The 19,779-nt window shown below is 46.7% G+C and overlaps 1 protein-coding gene across 3 annotated transcripts; it reads right to left on the bottom strand.

Annotated features, from left to right (window-relative positions):
• Positions 1-6,783: 6,783 nt before the first annotated feature.
• On the bottom strand, positions 6,784-17,666 carry TRAF6 (TNF receptor associated factor 6). 3 transcript variants are annotated; one of them, XM_069968109.1, is made up of 7 exons: positions 17,553-17,666; positions 13,990-14,323; positions 10,499-10,649; positions 9,247-9,405; positions 8,786-8,857; positions 8,132-8,209; positions 6,784-7,854 (listed from the first exon to the last, which is right to left on the bottom strand). In XM_069968109.1, exons 2-7 carry the CDS (start codon positions 14,289-14,291, stop codon positions 6,943-6,945), a joined length of 1,674 nt encoding a protein of 557 aa, XP_069824210.1. In that variant the 5' UTR covers positions 14,292-14,323; positions 17,553-17,666; the 3' UTR covers positions 6,784-6,942. The 3 variants fall into 3 exon arrangements, with proteins under 3 accessions (XP_069824210.1, XP_069824212.1, XP_069824211.1); XM_069968111.1 differs by lacking the exon at positions 17,553-17,666 and adding an exon at positions 17,234-17,300; XM_069968110.1 differs by lacking the exon at positions 17,553-17,666 and adding an exon at positions 17,154-17,240.
• Between the last annotated feature and the right edge of the window lie 2,113 nt (positions 17,667-19,779).

Genomic DNA, 19,779 nt, shown 5'->3' with positions numbered 1-19,779 from the left:
ATTCAAAGTTGTAATGAATTGAGGCAGATGACAAGCTCGGCTCTGCTACATCTTCAAACATAAAATACAGAAATCCGTTCCTCTGCTTTTTATTCTCTTCTATATCCTACTGCAAGTCCCTATAGTGTACGCCGCAGCTGCTGCAGAACCTCTTCTCGACAAGCAATCACATTCTTTATGACAACCATTGGACCAAGGACAACAGGAAAGTGTCCTTCCAGTCGCTCAGAATGAGAACACATCATTGTATATCGTACAGTACCAGTGTTCAGCTATAGGACAGACTGTATTTGATTGATTTCAGCCTTTTGAATGATCAGGATCTGCTGCCATCTGCTGGAAATAAGTGGAATTGCACGTATAACAGTGAAATTAAAGGGGATATAGTTGGGATTTGATAACACATAAAAAATTTCTTTCTAAAAAAAAAAAAGTGCCACCCCCTGTCCTCAGGTTGTGTGTAGTATTACAGTTCACCTCTGTTCACTTCAGTGGAACTGAGCAGCAAAAGCCCAAACGGAGGACAGGAGCGGTGCAGTTTCTGGACCAAAGCAGCCATGTTTTTCTAAGCCTGGACAACCCCTTAAAGGTCCATTTACACAGAAAGATTATCTGACAAAGATTTGAAGCCAAAGCCAGGAGTGGATTTGAAAACAGGAGAAATCTCAGGCTTTCCTTTATGACCTGATCTCTGTTTATAGTCGGTTTCTGGCTTTGGCTTCAAATCTTTGGCAGATAATCTTTCTGTGTAAATGGACCCTTAAACTTAAATTCAGAGGGCTCCAGAAGTTGTTCTGCTGCTTCATGTGAGACTAAAATCAGACATTGGGCACTTACTGTATATCTATATCATAAAAATCAAAGTCTGTCCTTCTGTCTGTCTGTCCTCTATAGACTTCCAAACGCCTGAACCGTTTGACCCCAAATTTGGCACACAGATACATTGGGTGCCCGGGAAGGTTATTGCGAAGGTCCCGTCCCCGCCAGATGTACAGGAGGGGAGGGGGAGGGGAAAGAGAGGCGCCCCATAGAGAAGAATGGGAAAATCGCCTCACTGCAAACACAGGTGATATAATTAGCTGCAGCAGACACGGCAGTTGGAGCCTTAGCAACCAATAGGATTACTGCTTTCATTTTCACAGGGAGCAATGGTTGCTAGGGAAGCTGCCTCACAACATCCACAGTAATAACTGGTAGACCCCCTACTCCATCTATACAGTACATGTATATACAGGACCCCCTACTCCATCTATACAGTACATGTATATACAGGACCCCCTACTCCATCTATACAGTACATGTATATACAGGACCCCCTACTCTATCTATACAGTACATGTATATACAGGACCTCCTACTCCATCTATACGGTACATGTATATACAGGACCCCCTACTCCATCTATACAGTACATGTATATACAGGACCCCCTACTCCATCTATACAGTACATGTATATACAGGGCCCCCTACTCCATCTATACAGTACATGTATATACAAGACCCCCTACTCCATCTATACAGTACATGTATATACAGGGCCCCCTACTCCATCTATACAGTACATGTATACAGGACCCCCTACTCCATCTTATACAGTACATGTATATACAGGGCCCCCTACTCCATGTATACAGTACATGTATATACAGGGCCCCCTACTCCATCTATACAGTACATGTATACAGGACCCCCTACTCCATCTATACAGTACATGTATATACAGGACCCCCTACTCCATCTATACAGTACATGTATATACAGGACCCCCTACTCCATCTATACAGTACATGTATATACAGGACCCCCTACTCCATCTATACAGTACATGTATATACAGGACCCCCTACTCCATCTATACAGTACATGTATATACAGGACCCCCTACTCCATCTATACAGTACATGTATATACAGGACCCCCTACTCCATCTATACAGTACATGTATATACAGGACCCCCTACTCCATCTATACAGTACATGTATATACAGGACCCCCTACTCCATCTATACAGTACATGTATATACAGGGCCCCCTACTCCATCTATACAGTACATGTATATACAGGGCCCCCTACTCCATCTATACAGTACATGTATATACAGGAGCCCCTACTCCATCTATACAGTACATGTATATACAGGGCCCCCTACTCCATCTATACAGTACATGTATATACAGGAGCCCCTACTCCATCCATACAGTACATGTATATACAGGAGCCCCTACTCCATCCATACAGTACATGTATATACAGGAGCCCCTACTCCATCCATACAGTACATGTATATACAGGACCCCCTACTCCATCCATACAGTACATGTATATACAGGGCCCCCTACTCCATCTATACAGTACATGTATATACAGAACCCCCTACTCCATCTATACAGTACATGTATATACAGGGCCCCCTACTCCATCTATACAGTACATGTATATACAGGGCCCCCTACTCCATCTATACAGTACATGTATATACAGGGCCCCCTACTCCATCTATACAGTACATGTATATACAGGACCCCCTACTCCATCTATACAGGACATGTATATACAGGGCCCCCTACTCCATCTATACAGTACATGTATACAGGACCCCCTACTCCATCCATACAGTACATGTATATACAGGGCACAACAGGTATACCAAACTGTGACTGGGTAACACTGCCACACCAGACCTGACCAATACCGCCATACTGTGACTGGATAACACTGTCATACCAGACCTGACCAATACCGCCATACTGTGACTGGATAACACTGCCATACCAGACCTGACCAATACCGCCATACTGTGACTGGATAACACTGCCACACCAGACCTGACCAATAACGCCATACTGTGACTGGATAACACTGCCATACCAGACCTGACCAATACCGTCAAACTGTGACTGGGTAACACCGCCACACCAGACCTGACCAATACCGCCATACTGTGACTGAATAACACCGCTATACCAGACCTGACCAATACCACCATACCGTGACTGGATAACACCGCCACACCAGACCTGACCAATACCAGCATACTGTGACTGGATAACACTGCCATACCAGACCTGACCAATACCGCCATACTATGACTGGATAACACCGCCATACCAGACATGACCAATACCGACACACTGTGACTGAACAACACTGCCATACGGGTAAATACAACCCTGCAGGTATACAGGACCCCAAAACTATACACTACAGGTGCACGGGACCTCCACAAAACTATATACTACAGGTATACAGGACCCCAAACTTTACACTACAGGTATAAAGGACCCCAAAACTATACACTACAGGTATACAGGACCTCCACCAACTATATACTTCAGGTATACAGGACCTCCACCAACTATATACTACAGGTATACAGGACCCCAAACTATACACTACAGGTATACAGGACCCCAAACTATACACTACAGGTATACAGGACCCCAAAACTATACACTACAGGTATACAGGACCTACACCAACTCTATACTACAAGTATACAGGACCCCAAATATACTACAGGTATACAGGAACTCCACCAGCTATATACTACAGGTATATAGGACTATACAAACTATACACTACAGGTATACAGGACCTCCACCAACTCTATACTATAGTTATACAGGACCCTCAAACTATTCACTACAGGTATACAGGACCCCCGAACTATATACTACAGGTATACAAGATCTCCACCAATTATATACTACAGGTATCCAGGACCCTCAAACTATAAACTACAGGTATACAAGACCTCCACCAACTATACATTACAGGTATACAGCACCAACTATATACTACAGGTATACAGGACCCCCGAACTATACAGTACAGGTATACAGGACCTTCACCAACTGTACACTGCAGGTATACAGGACCTCCCTCAACTATACACTACAGGTATACAGCCCCCCCAACTATGCACTACAGATATGCGAGACCCCTAAAAACTATACATTGTGGGTATACAGAACCCCTCCAACTATGCACTACAGGTATACACTAATTCCGCTGATTAACTCAGATGAAACAATACCTTTAGCTTGGCCTCCTGGGCACCTTAGAACAAATCTAATTAACACACTGACACTTTATACCCGGGCAGCGCCGGGTACATTTTCTAGTTAATATATATAATATATATATATATATATATATATATATATATATATATTATTAATAATAAAAAAATTAAGTACAAGAAGTTGCTGATAGATGGCGCTGTAGCAATATTTATTTGCACACATAGAAGCTTTCAGAGATACTTGACCTCCTCCCTCACTTCATATGGAGATATTCTTATAGGACCAGGTAACCGGTGTCAGTGTCAGATCTGACGGGCGGCATTCTTCAGTCTGTCGTGGCGATTAAAGCGGACAACATGGAGAGCATTGTTAAAAACCAAGAGAGACGTTGACCATTGGTTGTGTGGTTTGCATAGCTACAGCGCCATCTATCTTTTTTTTTTTTAGAATTGGCGAACCAGGATGTAGGTATAGGGGCTGCACAGGTAGCAGTAGACTCAGAGGGTCCATCCACCACCAGTATTATAAATGGCACATATTAGGTCGGGCTTCTATTACACAAGGAATAACATCAAAGGCAATGCTGAAGGGTGTGAAGGCCACTCAGACAAATTAGAATCCTGTAAGGCAGTCATGTCACAGTACAGGAAGAATTCACAAAGCGTGTGTGTATATAGCCCATTATATTCAGTGTATTATAAGACCTAGGTGGGAGGATGGCACTATGCAGGGCTATACAATAACATTGTATATAACACCACCATACAGGGTGACTATCAAAGCCTCAACTTCTCTGCCACTTGTAGATCTACAGAACCAGAAAATCCACATTATAGCAATGCCGGGAACCTAAGCGATGAAATAAGAATTTGGAATATTTATTTGCTGCATGGACGGGAACCTGCTCGGTCATGATTCACCTTCTACGTCATCTATGGCAGAGAATCACCTCCCCACTCATCTGTGTGATTTATCATCTCAACATTTGCTGTGTCAGGCACTGCAGGGCTGCTCAGTGAGATATCAATGGTGCCGCTGCATGAAGATACTGAGGATCCACAGGTGTCTATATAATACATGTTAGCATTAGAATAGACATTACACTGGAGAAAGCTGTCTGTGTCAGTAGTGCTGCAGCCTCCCCTGATGTCTATATATTACACGTTACCATTAGAATAGACATTACACTGGGGGAGCTGTATGTGTCAGTAGTGCTGAAGCCTCCCCTGATGTCTATATAATACATGTTACCATTAGAATAGACATTACACTGGGGGAGCTGTATGTGTCAGTAGTGCTGAAGCCTCCCCTGATGTCTATATAATACATGTTACCATTAGAATAGACATTACACTGGGGGAAGCTGTCTGTGTCAGTAGTGCTGCAGCCTCCCCTGATGTCTATTCTAATGGTAACATGTATTATATAGACATCAGGGGAGGCTGCAGCACTACTGACACAGACAGCTTCCCCCAGTGTAATGTCTATTCTAATGGTAACATGTATTATATAGACATTACACTGGGGGAAGCTGTCTGTGTCAGTAGTGCTGCAGCCTCCCCTGATGTCTATACAATACATGTTCGCATTAGAAAATGTATTATATAGACATCAGGGCAGGCTGAAGGACTACAGACACAGACAGCTCTCCCCTAGTATAATGTCTATATTATTACAAACATGTATTATATAGACAGGGGAGGCACAGTATCTACATGCAGCAGCACCAGTGAGATGTAGCTGTTCTGGTACCAGGGCTTGAACAAACCTGCAGTTCCCACAGCAGCCAATGATGATCTTGCTTAATGAAGCTTCTTCATGCCGTCCTTTGGGTCCACAGTTCCCAAGTTCGACCGGAGAAGCTTTGTCTGTGGGGACAGACAATGGCGTTCCCTCAAGTGTGCAAAATTACAGACAGGTAAAGGTGGGTCACAATGTGCAATGGCGACGCCATGTTGGATCAGAAGGACCAGCAAAGAGCTGGAATCAGGAAGAAATATACATTTTTAAGCAGCCAGCCCTCAGCCTGTGCTCTCTGCTTGTATAGACAGAAAAACACAGCTACTTTGTTGCAAAAACAGCGCCACCCCTGTCCTCAGGTTATGTATGGTACTACAGTTCAGCTCCATTCATTTCAACAGAACTGAGCTGCAAAACCCCTACACCCAAACCGAGGACAAAAAAAGCGTCACCCAGCCTTAGGTTGCGTGTGGTACTGCAGCTTAGTTCCCTTGAAGCCAATAGAGCCAAGTTGTAAAACCACATACGACCTAGGGACAGGTCAGCGTCGCTGTTTCTGCCATGATCTGCCATGGAACAGTATAGGACTGTCTCTTTCTATGAGATTATGATGGACAAAGTATTCATGAAAGCGTGTTATGTAAAACTGATCTCCAGCCAGTGAAAAAACAAGGCATGATGGGAGTAGTAGTTTTGAACACAAGCTTGAGACCACTGATTATCCAAGACAACTAGTAATATGTCTGTCAATGCTTTGGTCTAGATCAGGGGTAGGGAACCTGGACTCTCTAGAAGTTGCAAAACTACAACTCCCATCATGCCTGGACAGCCAAAGCTTTAGCTTTGGCTGTCCAGGCATGATGGGAGTTGTAGTTTTGCAACATCTAGAGAGCCCAGGTTCCCTACCCCTGGTCTAGACAATGGCCGCCCATGATGAGTGGCAACATAAAGTAAAGTTTATTGATCGCCTGTGATCCCAGACAAAATGTCATAGTAAATGAAGATTTAATCCGGGTAAAAATATATTTAATATACAATCCTGTCAGTTCTCCAAAGTTTAGAAACTTTGCATAGTCTTAAAGGAAACAACATGGCCGCCTCTCCGACCATTACTGAGAATATTTTACCAGACCCCAGCCTTGTATCTCAGTCCTCTCCCCTCCGCATAATAGACTATAGGGTCGCCCCGTCGCTGTTTCGCGGATGGAATCCCTCCCGCCGCGGGCTGTTCAGCTCACCTTGAGTGGTGACGACGCAACGGACAAGCAACGTATCGTTCTTAATGAACATCCTCTGTCTTAAGGCCTGGATGGGCATAAAGGTGACGTAACCAAAGCCCTTTGGGTTTCGGGGCAGGGTGGGCCTCTGGAAGGCCAATAAGTCTGGTTTAGTGTCCATGATTTCCTCCTGGTCCTGGATGTTGGAGCCTTCAGACTGATCCAAGATGGAGAGACGGATGGTCCCCTGAAAGGGCCATTGAATGACGTTGTCGAACTCGCCCTGCATGGTGTGCACGAAGAGGGAGATGTAGTTGGCGCAGCGGGGGGCACTGGGCGACTGCAGGTGCATCCGAAGGCAGAGCTTATACCCCGGTTTCCCCGTGTAAAATCCAGGACTATGGATGACCACCGGCTTCTCCTCTTCCTGGTTCCTCAGGTGGACGCTGAAATTGTTGATCTTCCATATGAAGATGCCATTGTACTGCTGCGCTTCTACCTCAACAAGCTTGTCTTCCAAGGTGCGGACTGTGAGTTTTAAGTCTGTCACAATGGCGGTCTGGGTTTCCATTTTGGCTATCAGCTCGCGGATCTGATGGTCCTGGATCACCAGCCGAGCCTCCAGCTGTTCAATGGTCTCTTTCATGCGCTGAATCTGCTGGCTGGAGTCATGGGGGGTGGACATCAAGGGAGATGGCACAGGGAAGGATGGAGGGGCGGCCTCAAACTGGTTGGGGTCAAAGGACACGCTGGCTATGTTGGAGTGCGGGGTCATGGAAGTGCTGACTCTTCTCAGGGTCTGAGCCATCATCCGCATGTGAGCCTGGGTGAACTCCTGCAAGTGCCGAGCGAGATCATTCCTCTGCATCTGTCCGAAGGAGGAGACAGTTAGCTAGATAATAACTACTATAATACTGCCCCCTGTATACAAGACTATACTATAATACTGCTCCTATATACAAGACTATAACTACTATAATACTGCCCCTATATACAAGAATATAATATAATACTGCTCCTATATACAAGAATATAACTACTATAATACTGCCCCTATATACAGGAATATAATATAATACTGCCCCTATATACAAGACTATAACTACTATAATACTGCTGCCTTTCAGGTAGCATTTACTATTCACCTTTTCTTTGCATCCAAAGTGACTATATGAGCACGGGATCGGGGCCTTGTAACAGTCCATGTCGTAGTGATCGGCCATCTGAAAATAGTAAAACCAGTGATGTGAATGAGTACGGTGTAAAATCACAGACTGGGTAAGTAAATGTGTTTAGTTGAACGGCTACAGCAATATGTGAACACTGCCTCAGGGGAGGGGTATAAATATACTGCATCCTGACCCTATAGAGCAGGGATGGGGAACCTCCAGACCTCCAGCTGTTGCAAAACTACAATTCCCATCATGCCTGGACAGCCAAAGCTTCGCTTTGGCTGTCCAGGCATGATGGGAACTGTAGTTTTGCAACAGCAGGAGAACCAAAGGTTCCCCACCCCTGGTTTACCAAATGGGAACTTCTATTAGTGATCTTTCCCCTCCCCAACATGACATCCAGCCGTCACCCGACCTGCGCATGATACCTAATATGCATCACATGACTGGCAAGCAGTATGACCTGGTAAGCCATGACCTGTCTCTTCTGCTGTATGGTGAGAGTCCACTTACCTATACACATTATAGAATGGCTATCCATGCACTGAGCATATACAAGGGGATATGCTCACCATGGCAGAACCTGTGTGTTATATTTGTAGACATGGCTGGACGAGTCTTTCCTACCTGTTTACGGGCGAGATCGGTCTGGCAGTATTCACAGGTCACGTAGGCCAAGGGGCAGGTCTGCTCGTGGTCCTACAGTATAAAGGGTGGAAGGTTACATTGAAGATATAGTACTACAAGCCAAAGAGGACTAAACAAACCTGTGTCATGCTCCTCTCTCTCTGTGCAGGTATGTATCAGTTTTGTCCACTTCCATTGATGTCAATGGAGTGGGCTACAGAGCAGTGTTCCCCAACTTGTGGCTCTCAGGCTATCTGGGCATAGAGAATGTGGCAGAGGTAATGGCCACCACAGTCTCATCCTCAGGACATTTAACTTTCAGACAGTAAAGTAGGGAGGAAACTACAATTCCCATCATGCCAAAGCTTTGACAGTCCAAGCATGATAGGAATTGTAGCATAGCCTGTGCCACCATAGCATAGCCTGTCCTTCCTTACTGTTCCTCTAGTGGGCAGACCTACCATCCTCTCCTCGTAGGGCATGTCCCTCAGGCAGTTTTCGCAGGACACCAGGCGTCTGGGGCACTCCTCCTCCATGTGCTGCTGGAGCTGGCTCCTCTGGAAGAGCTGCTGGCACTGTCTGCACTCCACACTGGAAAACCCACAGGCGGCCAAGTGATGCTGCAGAGAAGGAAACCAGAGCGGGATGAAATCTCACACATCTGTTCAGACTTCAGGAAAATCTATCCTGATAGATTTCCTGCGCCATACAGGATCTATTGGGCATGGACACCTTTCAAGATTTTTCCTGAAGGGTGTCCATGCCAAAAACCAGGTCAGGAAATTATAGGACATTCTGGCACAGATGCCCTACAGAAGCCTATGGGGATATCCAGAATATTGGCAAGCTGCAGACTTAGAAACTGTATGGAATTCTGGATGCATTGCTTGGCAGCCTAAGCCGGCGCCAGCATCTGGGGAAGTGCCGCCGGGTACAGACGCTAGCCGTTGCATATTGGCTCTGCATAGAGTTAAAGGGGTTGTTGTCCAGCGAAAATCAACTGATATCAGAAAGTTATATAGATTTGTAATTTACATCTATTAAAAAATCTCAAGTCTTCCCATACATATTAGCTGCTGTATGTCCTGCAGAAAAATGTTGTTTTATTTTCAGTCTGACCACAGTGCTCTCTGCTGACATCTCTGGCCGAGACAGGAACTTTGTCTCCGTTTTATATGAATCCCCATAGAAATCCTCTCCTGCTCAGGACAGTTCCTGTCTCGGCCAGAGAGGTCAGCAGAGAGCACTGTGTCAGACTGAAAATAAAACATGAAAGAAAAATATTTTCGCTGGACAACCCCTTTAAATGTGGTGCTGTGTTTGGCAGGGCCAGGAGCCATTGGTTCCTGGCCCTGTCAATCACTCTTTTGGCCAGAGGCAGCATTATGCCTCCAGCCTCAAGAGGCCACTCCACCCCCCCCCCCAACAACATTGTAGCGTATGCATGGCAAAGCCCAAAGACAGAGGGAGAAGTCGTAGGATAGCACCGCTCCAGCCTGCAAGTATGTTTTTTTTTCTCCTCCATTTTTATGGTCCAGAAACACTCACCGTTTCCTGAAGGCTTCGTGATCAGCATTTCCGGACTGTAAGAACACCCACAGAGGTGTGAATGGGGCCTAAGGCTGCTCTACTGGGATTTCCCCATCCTCTTGTGGAAGTATTTGATGTGTGAATGAATGAAAGAAGGACTAGCATACGGGGGGGGTCACTAACCTCCAGATTCCTCAGCTCCATCTTGCTCGCGCAGCCTTGGCTCGGACATTTCACAGTCAGAGAGAGAATCTCCCTTTTGGCGAAGTTATCGGGGAACAGCTGGTTCTCCAGGAGGAGGTCATTGTCCACCGGGCACTTGGGGCCGGCATCCCTGGAAGACAAGGCAGACGTCACCTATCATACCATGCTATCCGCTACCACAGAGACACCACTGATCCGGGATCAGACAACGAGGCGGGTGCTTTTAAAGGGGTTATCCAGCGCTACAAAAACATGGCCACTTTTCCCCCTCTCTTGTCTCCAGGTCAGGTGTGGCTTGCAATTAAGCTCCATTTACTTCAATAGAACTGAGTTCCAAACCCCACCCAATCAGGGGACAAGAAAGGGGAAAAAGTGGCCATGTTTTTGTAGCGCTGGATAACCCCTTTAAGAATTTGCAGAAGAAGAAACCGTCAGCAAGCAGGCTAAACATTAGATACGTGTTGGCAGGACTGGCTGACCATCTCATGTGTATAAGTTCCCCTATGACATATTGGAATTATACCAAAGAGATGCATTTCCCTTTCCTCTGCACTGAAAAAACATGCATGCTCCATCCAGCTGAGGGTCCATATGTATGAGTAGATCAGGAGAGACAGCTGTCAGCCATGGTTAGCTCAGGAGGAGAGCTGCTCCCATTCTGACCTTAGTAACAAAAGAGTGGGGGCTAGTACATACTCCCCCACTGATTCCTTCATAACTAGGGGGACCCCTTATAATCCATAGGATTGCTTAGTGTGACTTAGGGCCCTATTCCACCAGACGATTATCATTCAGATTATCGTTAAATCGTTCGAATTTAAACGATAATCGTTCGGTTGAAATGCAGTTATCGATTAACGACCGAACGAGAAATCGTTGATCGCTTTATAAGACCTGGACCTATTTTTATCGTTGCTCGTTCGCAAAACGTTCGCAAATCGTTCGCATTGAATAAGACGTCGTTCGGTCGCTCGCAGTAGATACGAACGCAATAGCGAAGAAAAACCGATCGCAAATACGATCATAAGTAACGATTATTGTTCCATGGAAATGAGTGAACGTTTTCAGGTCTTTCACAACAGCGGTCGTTTGAGATCATTAATCGTTAATCATTATGCGAACGATAATCATCCGGTGGAATAGGGCCCAATGAAAAAGAGGGCAATGCTGAGACCTACCCCTCCCGTCTCTCCAGGAGAAGTGCACAGCTTTATGCTTCATTCCCTGACTCATTACAAGAGACGTCTCCTTATGGTGCGTTTACACAGGCAGATTTATTTGACAGATTTTTGAAGCCAAAGCCAGGAACAGACCTTAAACTGGGAACTGGTCATAAAGGAAAGACTGAGATAAATCTGTGCAAACGCACCATTAGACTTGTAGAGGAACAAGTAGTAAAGTGGGGGTTAAGTGCACAGAGATTGGTAAGGGTCTAAGACAGGGGTAGGGAACCTTGGCTCTCCAGCTGTTGCAAAACTACAACTCCCATCATGCCTGGACAGCCAAAAGCTGTCCAGGCATGATGGGAGTTGTAGTTTTGCAACAGCTGGAGAGCCAAGGTTCCCTACCCCTGGTCTAAGCAATGATGCCCAGATGAATTAAAACTTTTGACATTTCAAAAGTTATTTAAAGTGACAGTAACACTTTAAAGCGATTATAAAGTATTATCTACCCACAGGATAGGCAATGAGCATCTGACCCGGCTCACAGAGTCCGGAGGACTGGTGTATTATAATAGTGAGACCGCGCATGTGACTGGGTGTACACAAGACGTGTGGGTGGCGGTGAAAGTTGCGGATAGCGTTGGAGGATGATGAGTTATGGGGCAGAGGAAGGACGGCAGCTCATGGAAATGACAAGAGGCGTACGGTTTATTCACCTGCTTCCTCCAGTGTGTGTGTGTGGGGGGGTTAGTACAGTCGGCTCATTTCCTATTCACTTCCTGATAATCCCCGCCGATTCTCATAAAAACCGCACCCATCCAAGGCGGTGAGCGGCCCCTGCAACACCTCGCGGCTGCACTGACTGTGGTTCTCTGCCAAACCTAATCGGCCATATAAATTCTCAGAAGCGAGAATAGCAGCGTGTATAGGGCGTGCACAGCTCCGCGGTACTGTCATTACACCGGGGAGGGGCACATTACTGGAAGCAGCAGGAGCCGGTCTGATATGTTACTGTGTGTCAGCAGCCAGACAATGAGGCTCGTGCTCCGCAAGCTCCACCGGGATTATGGGGATCAAAACCTTGTGTCATCTATTGCTCTCTGGAGACCAAAAATCACAGTAAACCCCTGTTGTGTCTCCCATCACCCTAGGTACAACATAGCTCAGGTGTATGGGGCCCTGCACCAGGTATAACACAGCACAGGTGTATGGGGCCCTGCACCAGGTATAACACAGCACAGGTGTATGGGGCCCTGCACCAGGTATAACACAGCACAGGTGTATGGGGCCCTGCACCAGGTATAACACAGCACAGGTGTATGGGGCCCTGCACCAGGTATAACACAGCACAGGTGTATGGGGCCCTGCACCAGGTATAACACAGCACAGGTGTATGGGGCCCTGCACCAGGTATAACACAGCACAGGTGTATGGGGCCCTGCACCAGGTATAACACAGCACAGGTGTATGGGGCCCTGCACCAGGTATAACACAGCACAGGTGTATGGGGGCACACTTATTGGCTTGTAAGATTAAGGCCATTTCTACCTACAGGGGGTCCCCGTGTGGCACACAAGGTATGTAACATATTGTCGGGTGATAAACCTGCAGAATACGTCACATAAAAGCCAGGAGTGCCTCTACAGAACACATCACATACAGGTCAGGCGTGCCTTTACAGAATATATTACATACAGGTCAGGAGTACCTCTACAGAACACCTCACATACAGGCCAGGCGTGCCTCTGCAGAACACGTCACACACAGGCCAGGCGTGCCTCTGCAGAATACGTCACATAAAAGCCAGGCGTGCCTCTGCAGAATATATTACATACAGGCCAGGCGTGCCTCTGCAGAACACGTCACATACAGGCCAGGCGTGCCTCTGCAGAATACGTCACATAAAAGCCAGGCGTGCCTCTGCAGAACACGTCACATACAGGCCAGGCGTGCCTCTGCAGAACATGTCACATACAGGCCAGGCGTACCTCTACAGAATATATTACATACAGGCCAGGCGTGCCTCTGCAGAACACGTCACATACAGGCCAGGCGTGCCTCTGCAGAACACGTCACATACAGGCCAGGCGTGCCTCTGCAGAATACGTCACATAAAAGCCAGGCGTGCCTCTGCAGACTGATGGTAAAGTCCCCTGCACGTTTTTACTTTTCCTCTCCCTCGGCTCTCAGAGGCCACAGTGGAAACTTAAGCTGTGGCGAGTGTGATGTCATGGCCGTCACCACGAGGCTGGAACGTTCTCCAAATCTGGCCGCTTATGGAAACCGAGAGCGCAGGAGACGACTTACCTTATAGACTTCAGGATACAAGCCTTACAGAAGCGGTGGCCGCAGGGCGTCTGCAGCGGCTCCCGCAGCGCCATCAGGCAGATGGGACACTCGTACTTGCTCTCTAGCGGGGGGTCAAACTCCACGTCGTATCCCTGCGTCTCCTCCACCCCCAGACTGGAGGGGTTCCCCCCGGGGGTCTCCACGGACGGGCTGGTGACGTCCTCCTTGGTGTTCAGCGCACAAGCACTGGCCATAGCTCCGCAACATGCGTCATCTGAGTCCCACGCATCAAAGCTGGCTCCGGAGTTCACGAGACTCATTGTGAGGCGGCGTCCGGAGGCCTCTGCTGCATCTAACCGGGAGACAAACACATTACGTGAGCAATGGCGGCTACGGGGGGGCCACGTGATCGGTTAACTTCTTTAGGTTTCATTCAAAGTTTCTAAAATTAAGCAACTTTGCAAATTGTTTTGATTAAAAATTCCTATTATTTTGTGTTAGAAAACATTTAGGCGTCTCCACGGCAACAGACTACAAACGAACCCTGTGTAGTCTGATCCATACTGCTGTCTATCTGTCCTCTGCTCTCTACTGACCTCATGTATTCTAGAAAGAAAGAGAAGACTAATCAAAAAATTGGGCACAGCCCAGACCCCCAACCGATTTACTGACTAATCACTATGGACCCCCAACCGATTTACTGACTAATCACTATGGACCCCCAACCGATTTACTGACTAATCACTATGGACCCCCAACCGATTTACTGACTAATCACTACGGACCCCCAACCGATTTACTGAGTAGTCACTACGGACCCCCAACCGATTTACTGACTAATCACTATGGACCCCCAACCGATTTACTGACTAATCACTATGGACCCCCAACCGATTTACTGACTAATCACTATGGACCCCCAACCGATTTACTGACTAATCACTATGGACCCCCAACCGATTTACTGACTAATCACTACGGACCCCCAACCGATTTACTGACTAATCACTATGGACCCCCAACCAATTTACTGACTAATCACTACGGACCCCCAACCGATTTACTGACTAATCACTACGGACCCCCAACCGATTTACTGAGTAGTCACTACAGACCCCCAACCGATTTACTGACTAATCACTATTGACCCCCAACCGATTTACTGACTAATCACTATGGACCCCCAACCGACTTACTGACTAATCACTATGGACCCCCAACCGACATACTGACTAATCACTCCAAAAACTATCCTAAGATTATAACTTATCACCTATAAGCACAGTAAGTAATAAGAGTCTGAATAGCAGGAGCCGAGGATTAGAAACACACAGCTGCGACCAAAAACAGCGCCACTCTAGTCCTCAGGTTGTGTGCGGTATTGCAGCTCAGTACCATTGAAGCGAATGCAGCCAGGTTGTAATACCACAAGCCACCTGAAGACAGGGGTGGCGCTGTTTCTAAAAGTAACCCACTCTGATTTTCTAATCCTGGATAACCCCTTTAAGGACGAGCACCATCTCTTTATAATAACATGGGTCCGCCTCGATGATGACATGCTGGGACTTGTAGTTCCGCAGCAGCAGCAGGAATGCTCTAGGATGCAGCCCCGATGACATCAGATGGGAAATTCCAGCATCGCCTTGCTTTTTCCGTCACCACCTTAGGAAGAGAATTCTCCGCATTCCACGAGTCAGCGGCTAATAATAAAAAACATCTCCGACCTCGACGAAGGTTTAATCAGTCACCAGAGCGAACCACGTCCGATGTCTACAGCCGCGACCGAGAGATTTATAGAGAGGGAACGGTGAATTCCTGCTCGCCATAAACCCCGGTCAATGTGCAGGAGGATAAAGGCACAAAACTCATAAAGTAAACGTATCCATCACTAATCCCCTTTAAGAGCACATGTATGCGCAACTGAGGCGAGCGTACATACTGCATGGTGTCTGGCTGACATATCTACAGTGTATGGCCAATTTAAAGGGGTTGTCCAGAGAAAAACTTTTCCTTTCAAATCCACTGATATCAGAAACATATATATAGATTTGTAATTCACTTTTATTAAAAAATCTCCAGTCTTCCAGTACTTATCAGCTGCTGTATGTCCTGCAGGAAGTGGTGTTTTATTTTCAGTCTGACACAGTGCTCTCTGCTGACATCTCTGGCCGAGACTCTGTTTTCTATGAATCCCCATAGAAAACCTCTCCTGCTCTGGACACTTCCTGTGATGTCAGCAGAGAGCACTGTGTCAGACTGGAAATAAAACATTTCCTGCAGGACATACAGCAGCTGATAAGTATGGGAAGACTTGAGATTTTTTAATAGAATTAAATTACAAATCTATATAACTTTCTCAGTTAATATGAAAGAAAAAGACTTTCGCTGGATAACCCCTTTAAGAGGTTATCCCAAGATTATAATTTATCCCCCTAAAGAACACATGTATGCCCAACTGTGCATAGCGTACATAAGCATGGTGTTTGATTGACAGCTATCGACTGTGTATGACCAATTAATCGTGACAGTAAACGGAGCGGCGGCTGAGCATGCCCACTAATGGGGGCTGCAGTGGGCATGCTCAGCCACCACTCCATTCACTCTCTATGGGATTTCTGAACATTTTTGGGAAATTCCATAAAGAATAAACCGGGGGGGACCAGTGTTCTCTGGGTAAGGGATTAGGGGTTTTCCCACATCCCTGTGTACAGCATTGGGATTGTTTTTACACTGACACTTAAAGGGGGTTTTCCCGTCTCCGGGACAACCAGCCTCATCCACCTGAGATGGGAAAATCCCTTTAAATGGGAGCAGTACGTAGCTGTATACATCAGGAGATGTTTTACAGTGTTCCCCCAACATAGTAGTTGTGAAACTACAACTCCCATCAGGCCCTGACAGCCGAAGGCTGTCAGGGCCTGATGGGAGTTGTAGTTTTACAACCTCTACAGTGCCTTATAGCAAATCCACACCATATAATGGGAGTAGTAGATATATGGGACATCCCCTTTAACCCTCTAAGGTCTGCGCTCTCCAGGCACGATGGGAGTCGTAGTTTTGCCATAGATAAGAAAACCCAAATTCTCACGTCACTTCTGACCATATTGAAGACAATCCTGGTCCACTTAAAGGGGGTGACACTTAAAGGGGCGATTCTGACAATAGCTTTTCATGACGCAGACCTTGAAAACAAATTCTAGGGCCCCCGCTGACCCAGAAAATAGGAGCCCCCCCTGTCCTGGTCCCAGGATAAGAAGCCTACAAAGAAGTGAAGGTGACCAGACTGTGTCCTGTATGGCGAGTGACCACTTCACTGCTGGGGGTTGGACTGTACCACTCGCAGAACCAGCACAGGGGTGTCTCAGCCACTGCTGGGGGTTGGACTGTACCACTCTCAGAACCAGCACAGGGGGGGTCAGACCCCACTTATTCGATATATATGCGATAACAAGCTCCCCTTCACGACCACAGCCTTCACTTACGGTCGTGTTGTTGAGGATTCCGCCCCCATTACTGACTATAGAGAGTTATAGCCCCAGATAACACATTACACAGAGGTATAGCCGCCCCCCGTCACTCACCGGCTCTGACCCGCTCCCCGTTCCCGGTTTCACTCTCGGCAGCGACTTCCCGTTCTCAAGTAATGACACCCGAATCTTCCCCAGCCGCACCACGTGACGTGCAGCACGTGACCGGCGGGGGACACCAGGTGACGGAAAAAAAAAAAAAAAAAAAAAAAGTCGGGTCATGTGACCTGTGATGTCACGTGAGTAAACTGGCAGCGGTTGCCAAACTACAATTCCCATCATTCCTGGTCCGCTAAAGCTTTAAGTATGGCTGCCCAGGCATGATGGGAGTTGTAGTTTTGCAACAGCTGAAGAGTCTCACGTTTATCTGTGAACTAGAGGTATAAGGAAATTAACAGGGGTGTAATGGGAGGAGTAGGGGGGGATTGGAGGCGACCCATAGACTCCAGTAATATAGATGCCACAGCAACCAATCAGATTGTTGCTTTCGTTTCCCAAAATGGCCGCTGGAGAGTGGTTGCTATGGGCAACGGCTTCTAGATTTTAGGGATATGGCCCTCTTAAAGGGGTAGTAGTCCCATTTCAAAGTTTATGGCACGCGAGTTGTGGTTGTGCTGTCGCAGGAGGGCCTCAGGATTTGAAACACTCTCCTATAGGGAGTTTTAACCCCTTAGAGGACCGGGCCAATTTTCGTTTTTGCGTTTTCGGTTTTTCCTCCTTGTGCATAAAAGGCCATAGCACTTGCATTTTTCCACCTAGAGACCCACATGAGGCCTTATTTTTTGCGTCACTAATTGTACTTTGCAATGACAGGCTGAATTTTTGCATTTGGTACACTACGAAACCAGAAAAAAATTCAAAGTGTGGTGAAATTGAAAAAAAAAAAAAAACGCATTTCTTTTATTTGGGGGAACTGTGTTTTTACGCCATTCGCCCTGGGGTAAAACTGACTTGTTATATATGTTCCACAAGTCGTTACGATTACAACGATATGTAACATGTATAACTTTTCTTGTATCTGATGGCCTGTAAAAAATTCAAACCATTGTTAACAAATATACGTTCCTTAAAATCGCTCCATTCCCAGGCTTATAGCGCTTTTATCCTTTGGTCTATGGGGCTGTGTGAGGTGTCATTTTTTGCGCCATGATGTGTTCTTTCTATCGGTACCTTGATTGCGCATATACGACTTTTTGATCGCTTTTTATTACATTTTTTCTGGATTTGATGCGACCAAAAATGCACAATTTTGCACTTTAGGATTTTTTGGCGCTTACGCCGTTCACCGTACGAGATCAGGAATGTGATTAATTAATAGTTCGGGCGATTACGCACACGGCGATAGCAAACATGTTTATTTATTTATTTGTTTACTTTTATTTAAAACCTGGGAAAAGGGGGGTGATTCAGACTTTTATTGGGGGAGGGGGCTTTTTATTGACAACAACACTTTTTTTTTTTTTCTTACACATATACTAGAAGCCCCCCTGGGGTTAGGGTTATTCCCCCCTGGGGTTAGGGTTATTCCCCCCTGGGGTTAGGGTTATTCCCCCTGGGGTTAGGGTTATTCCCCCCTGGGGTTAGGGTTATTCCCCCTGGGGTTAGGGTTATTCCCCCTGGGGTTAGGGTTATTCCCCCCTGGGGTTAGGGTTATTCCCCCTGGGATTAGGGTTATTCCCCCCTGGGGTTAGGGTTATTCCCCCCTGGGGTTAGGGTTATTCCCCCCTGGGGTTAGGGTTATTCCCCCCTGGGGTTAGGGTTATTCCCCCTGGGATTAGGGTTATTCCTCCTGGGGGACTTCTAGTATATATACTTTGATCTCTCATTGAGATCTTTGCTGTATAGTTATACAGCAAAGATCAATGAGATAGGCACTCGTTTGCTTTCGGCTGCTGCAGCCGTAAACAAACGAGTGCCGAGCCGGGGACGGCGCCATCTTGGACGAGTCCCCGACCGTCATCAGACAAGGAGATCGCTCCTCCGGGACAACGTCCCGGGGGAGCGATCTCCGCCACTAGACACCAGGGAACGGTTGCCTCCGGTAATCGGAGGCAGCTGTCAACTTTGACAGCTGCCTCCGATTAGCTAATTAGCGGGCACGGCGATCAGACCGTGCCCGCTAATAGCGGCGGTCCCGGGCTACACGCGGCCCCGCTTTGAAGTGCTAATGAGGACATATGATGTACGGGTACCTCATATGTCCTTAAGAGTGTCACTATCGTTTAAATTTTTTTTTTGTTTTTGCAGAAATCAATATCACAGGCGATTTGAGGAAACTTTG

The sequence above is a fragment of the Dendropsophus ebraccatus genome, chromosome 4, assembly GCF_027789765.1.
Source record: "Dendropsophus ebraccatus isolate aDenEbr1 chromosome 4, aDenEbr1.pat, whole genome shotgun sequence".
Lineage (NCBI taxonomy): Eukaryota > Metazoa > Chordata > Amphibia > Anura > Hylidae > Dendropsophus > Dendropsophus ebraccatus.
Note: the sequence above shows the minus strand (reverse complement) of the source record. Positions and strands in the feature narration are given on the sequence as shown.

Excerpts from the sequence above, each read along its gene's own strand:
- TRAF6 (XM_069968109.1), bottom strand. The coding sequence starts at position 14,291 with ATGAGTCTCGTGAACTCCGGAGCCAGCTTTGATGCGTGGGACTCAGAT. Across the intron at positions 10,650-13,989 it reads TGTATCCTGAAGTCTATAAG|GGATGCCGGCCCCAAGTGCC; the intron begins GTAAGTCGTCTC and ends CTTGTCTTCCAG. Across the intron at positions 8,858-9,246 it reads TGCCCTACGAGGAGAGGATG|GACCACGAGCAGACCTGCCC; the intron begins GTAGGTCTGCCC and ends TTTATACTGTAG.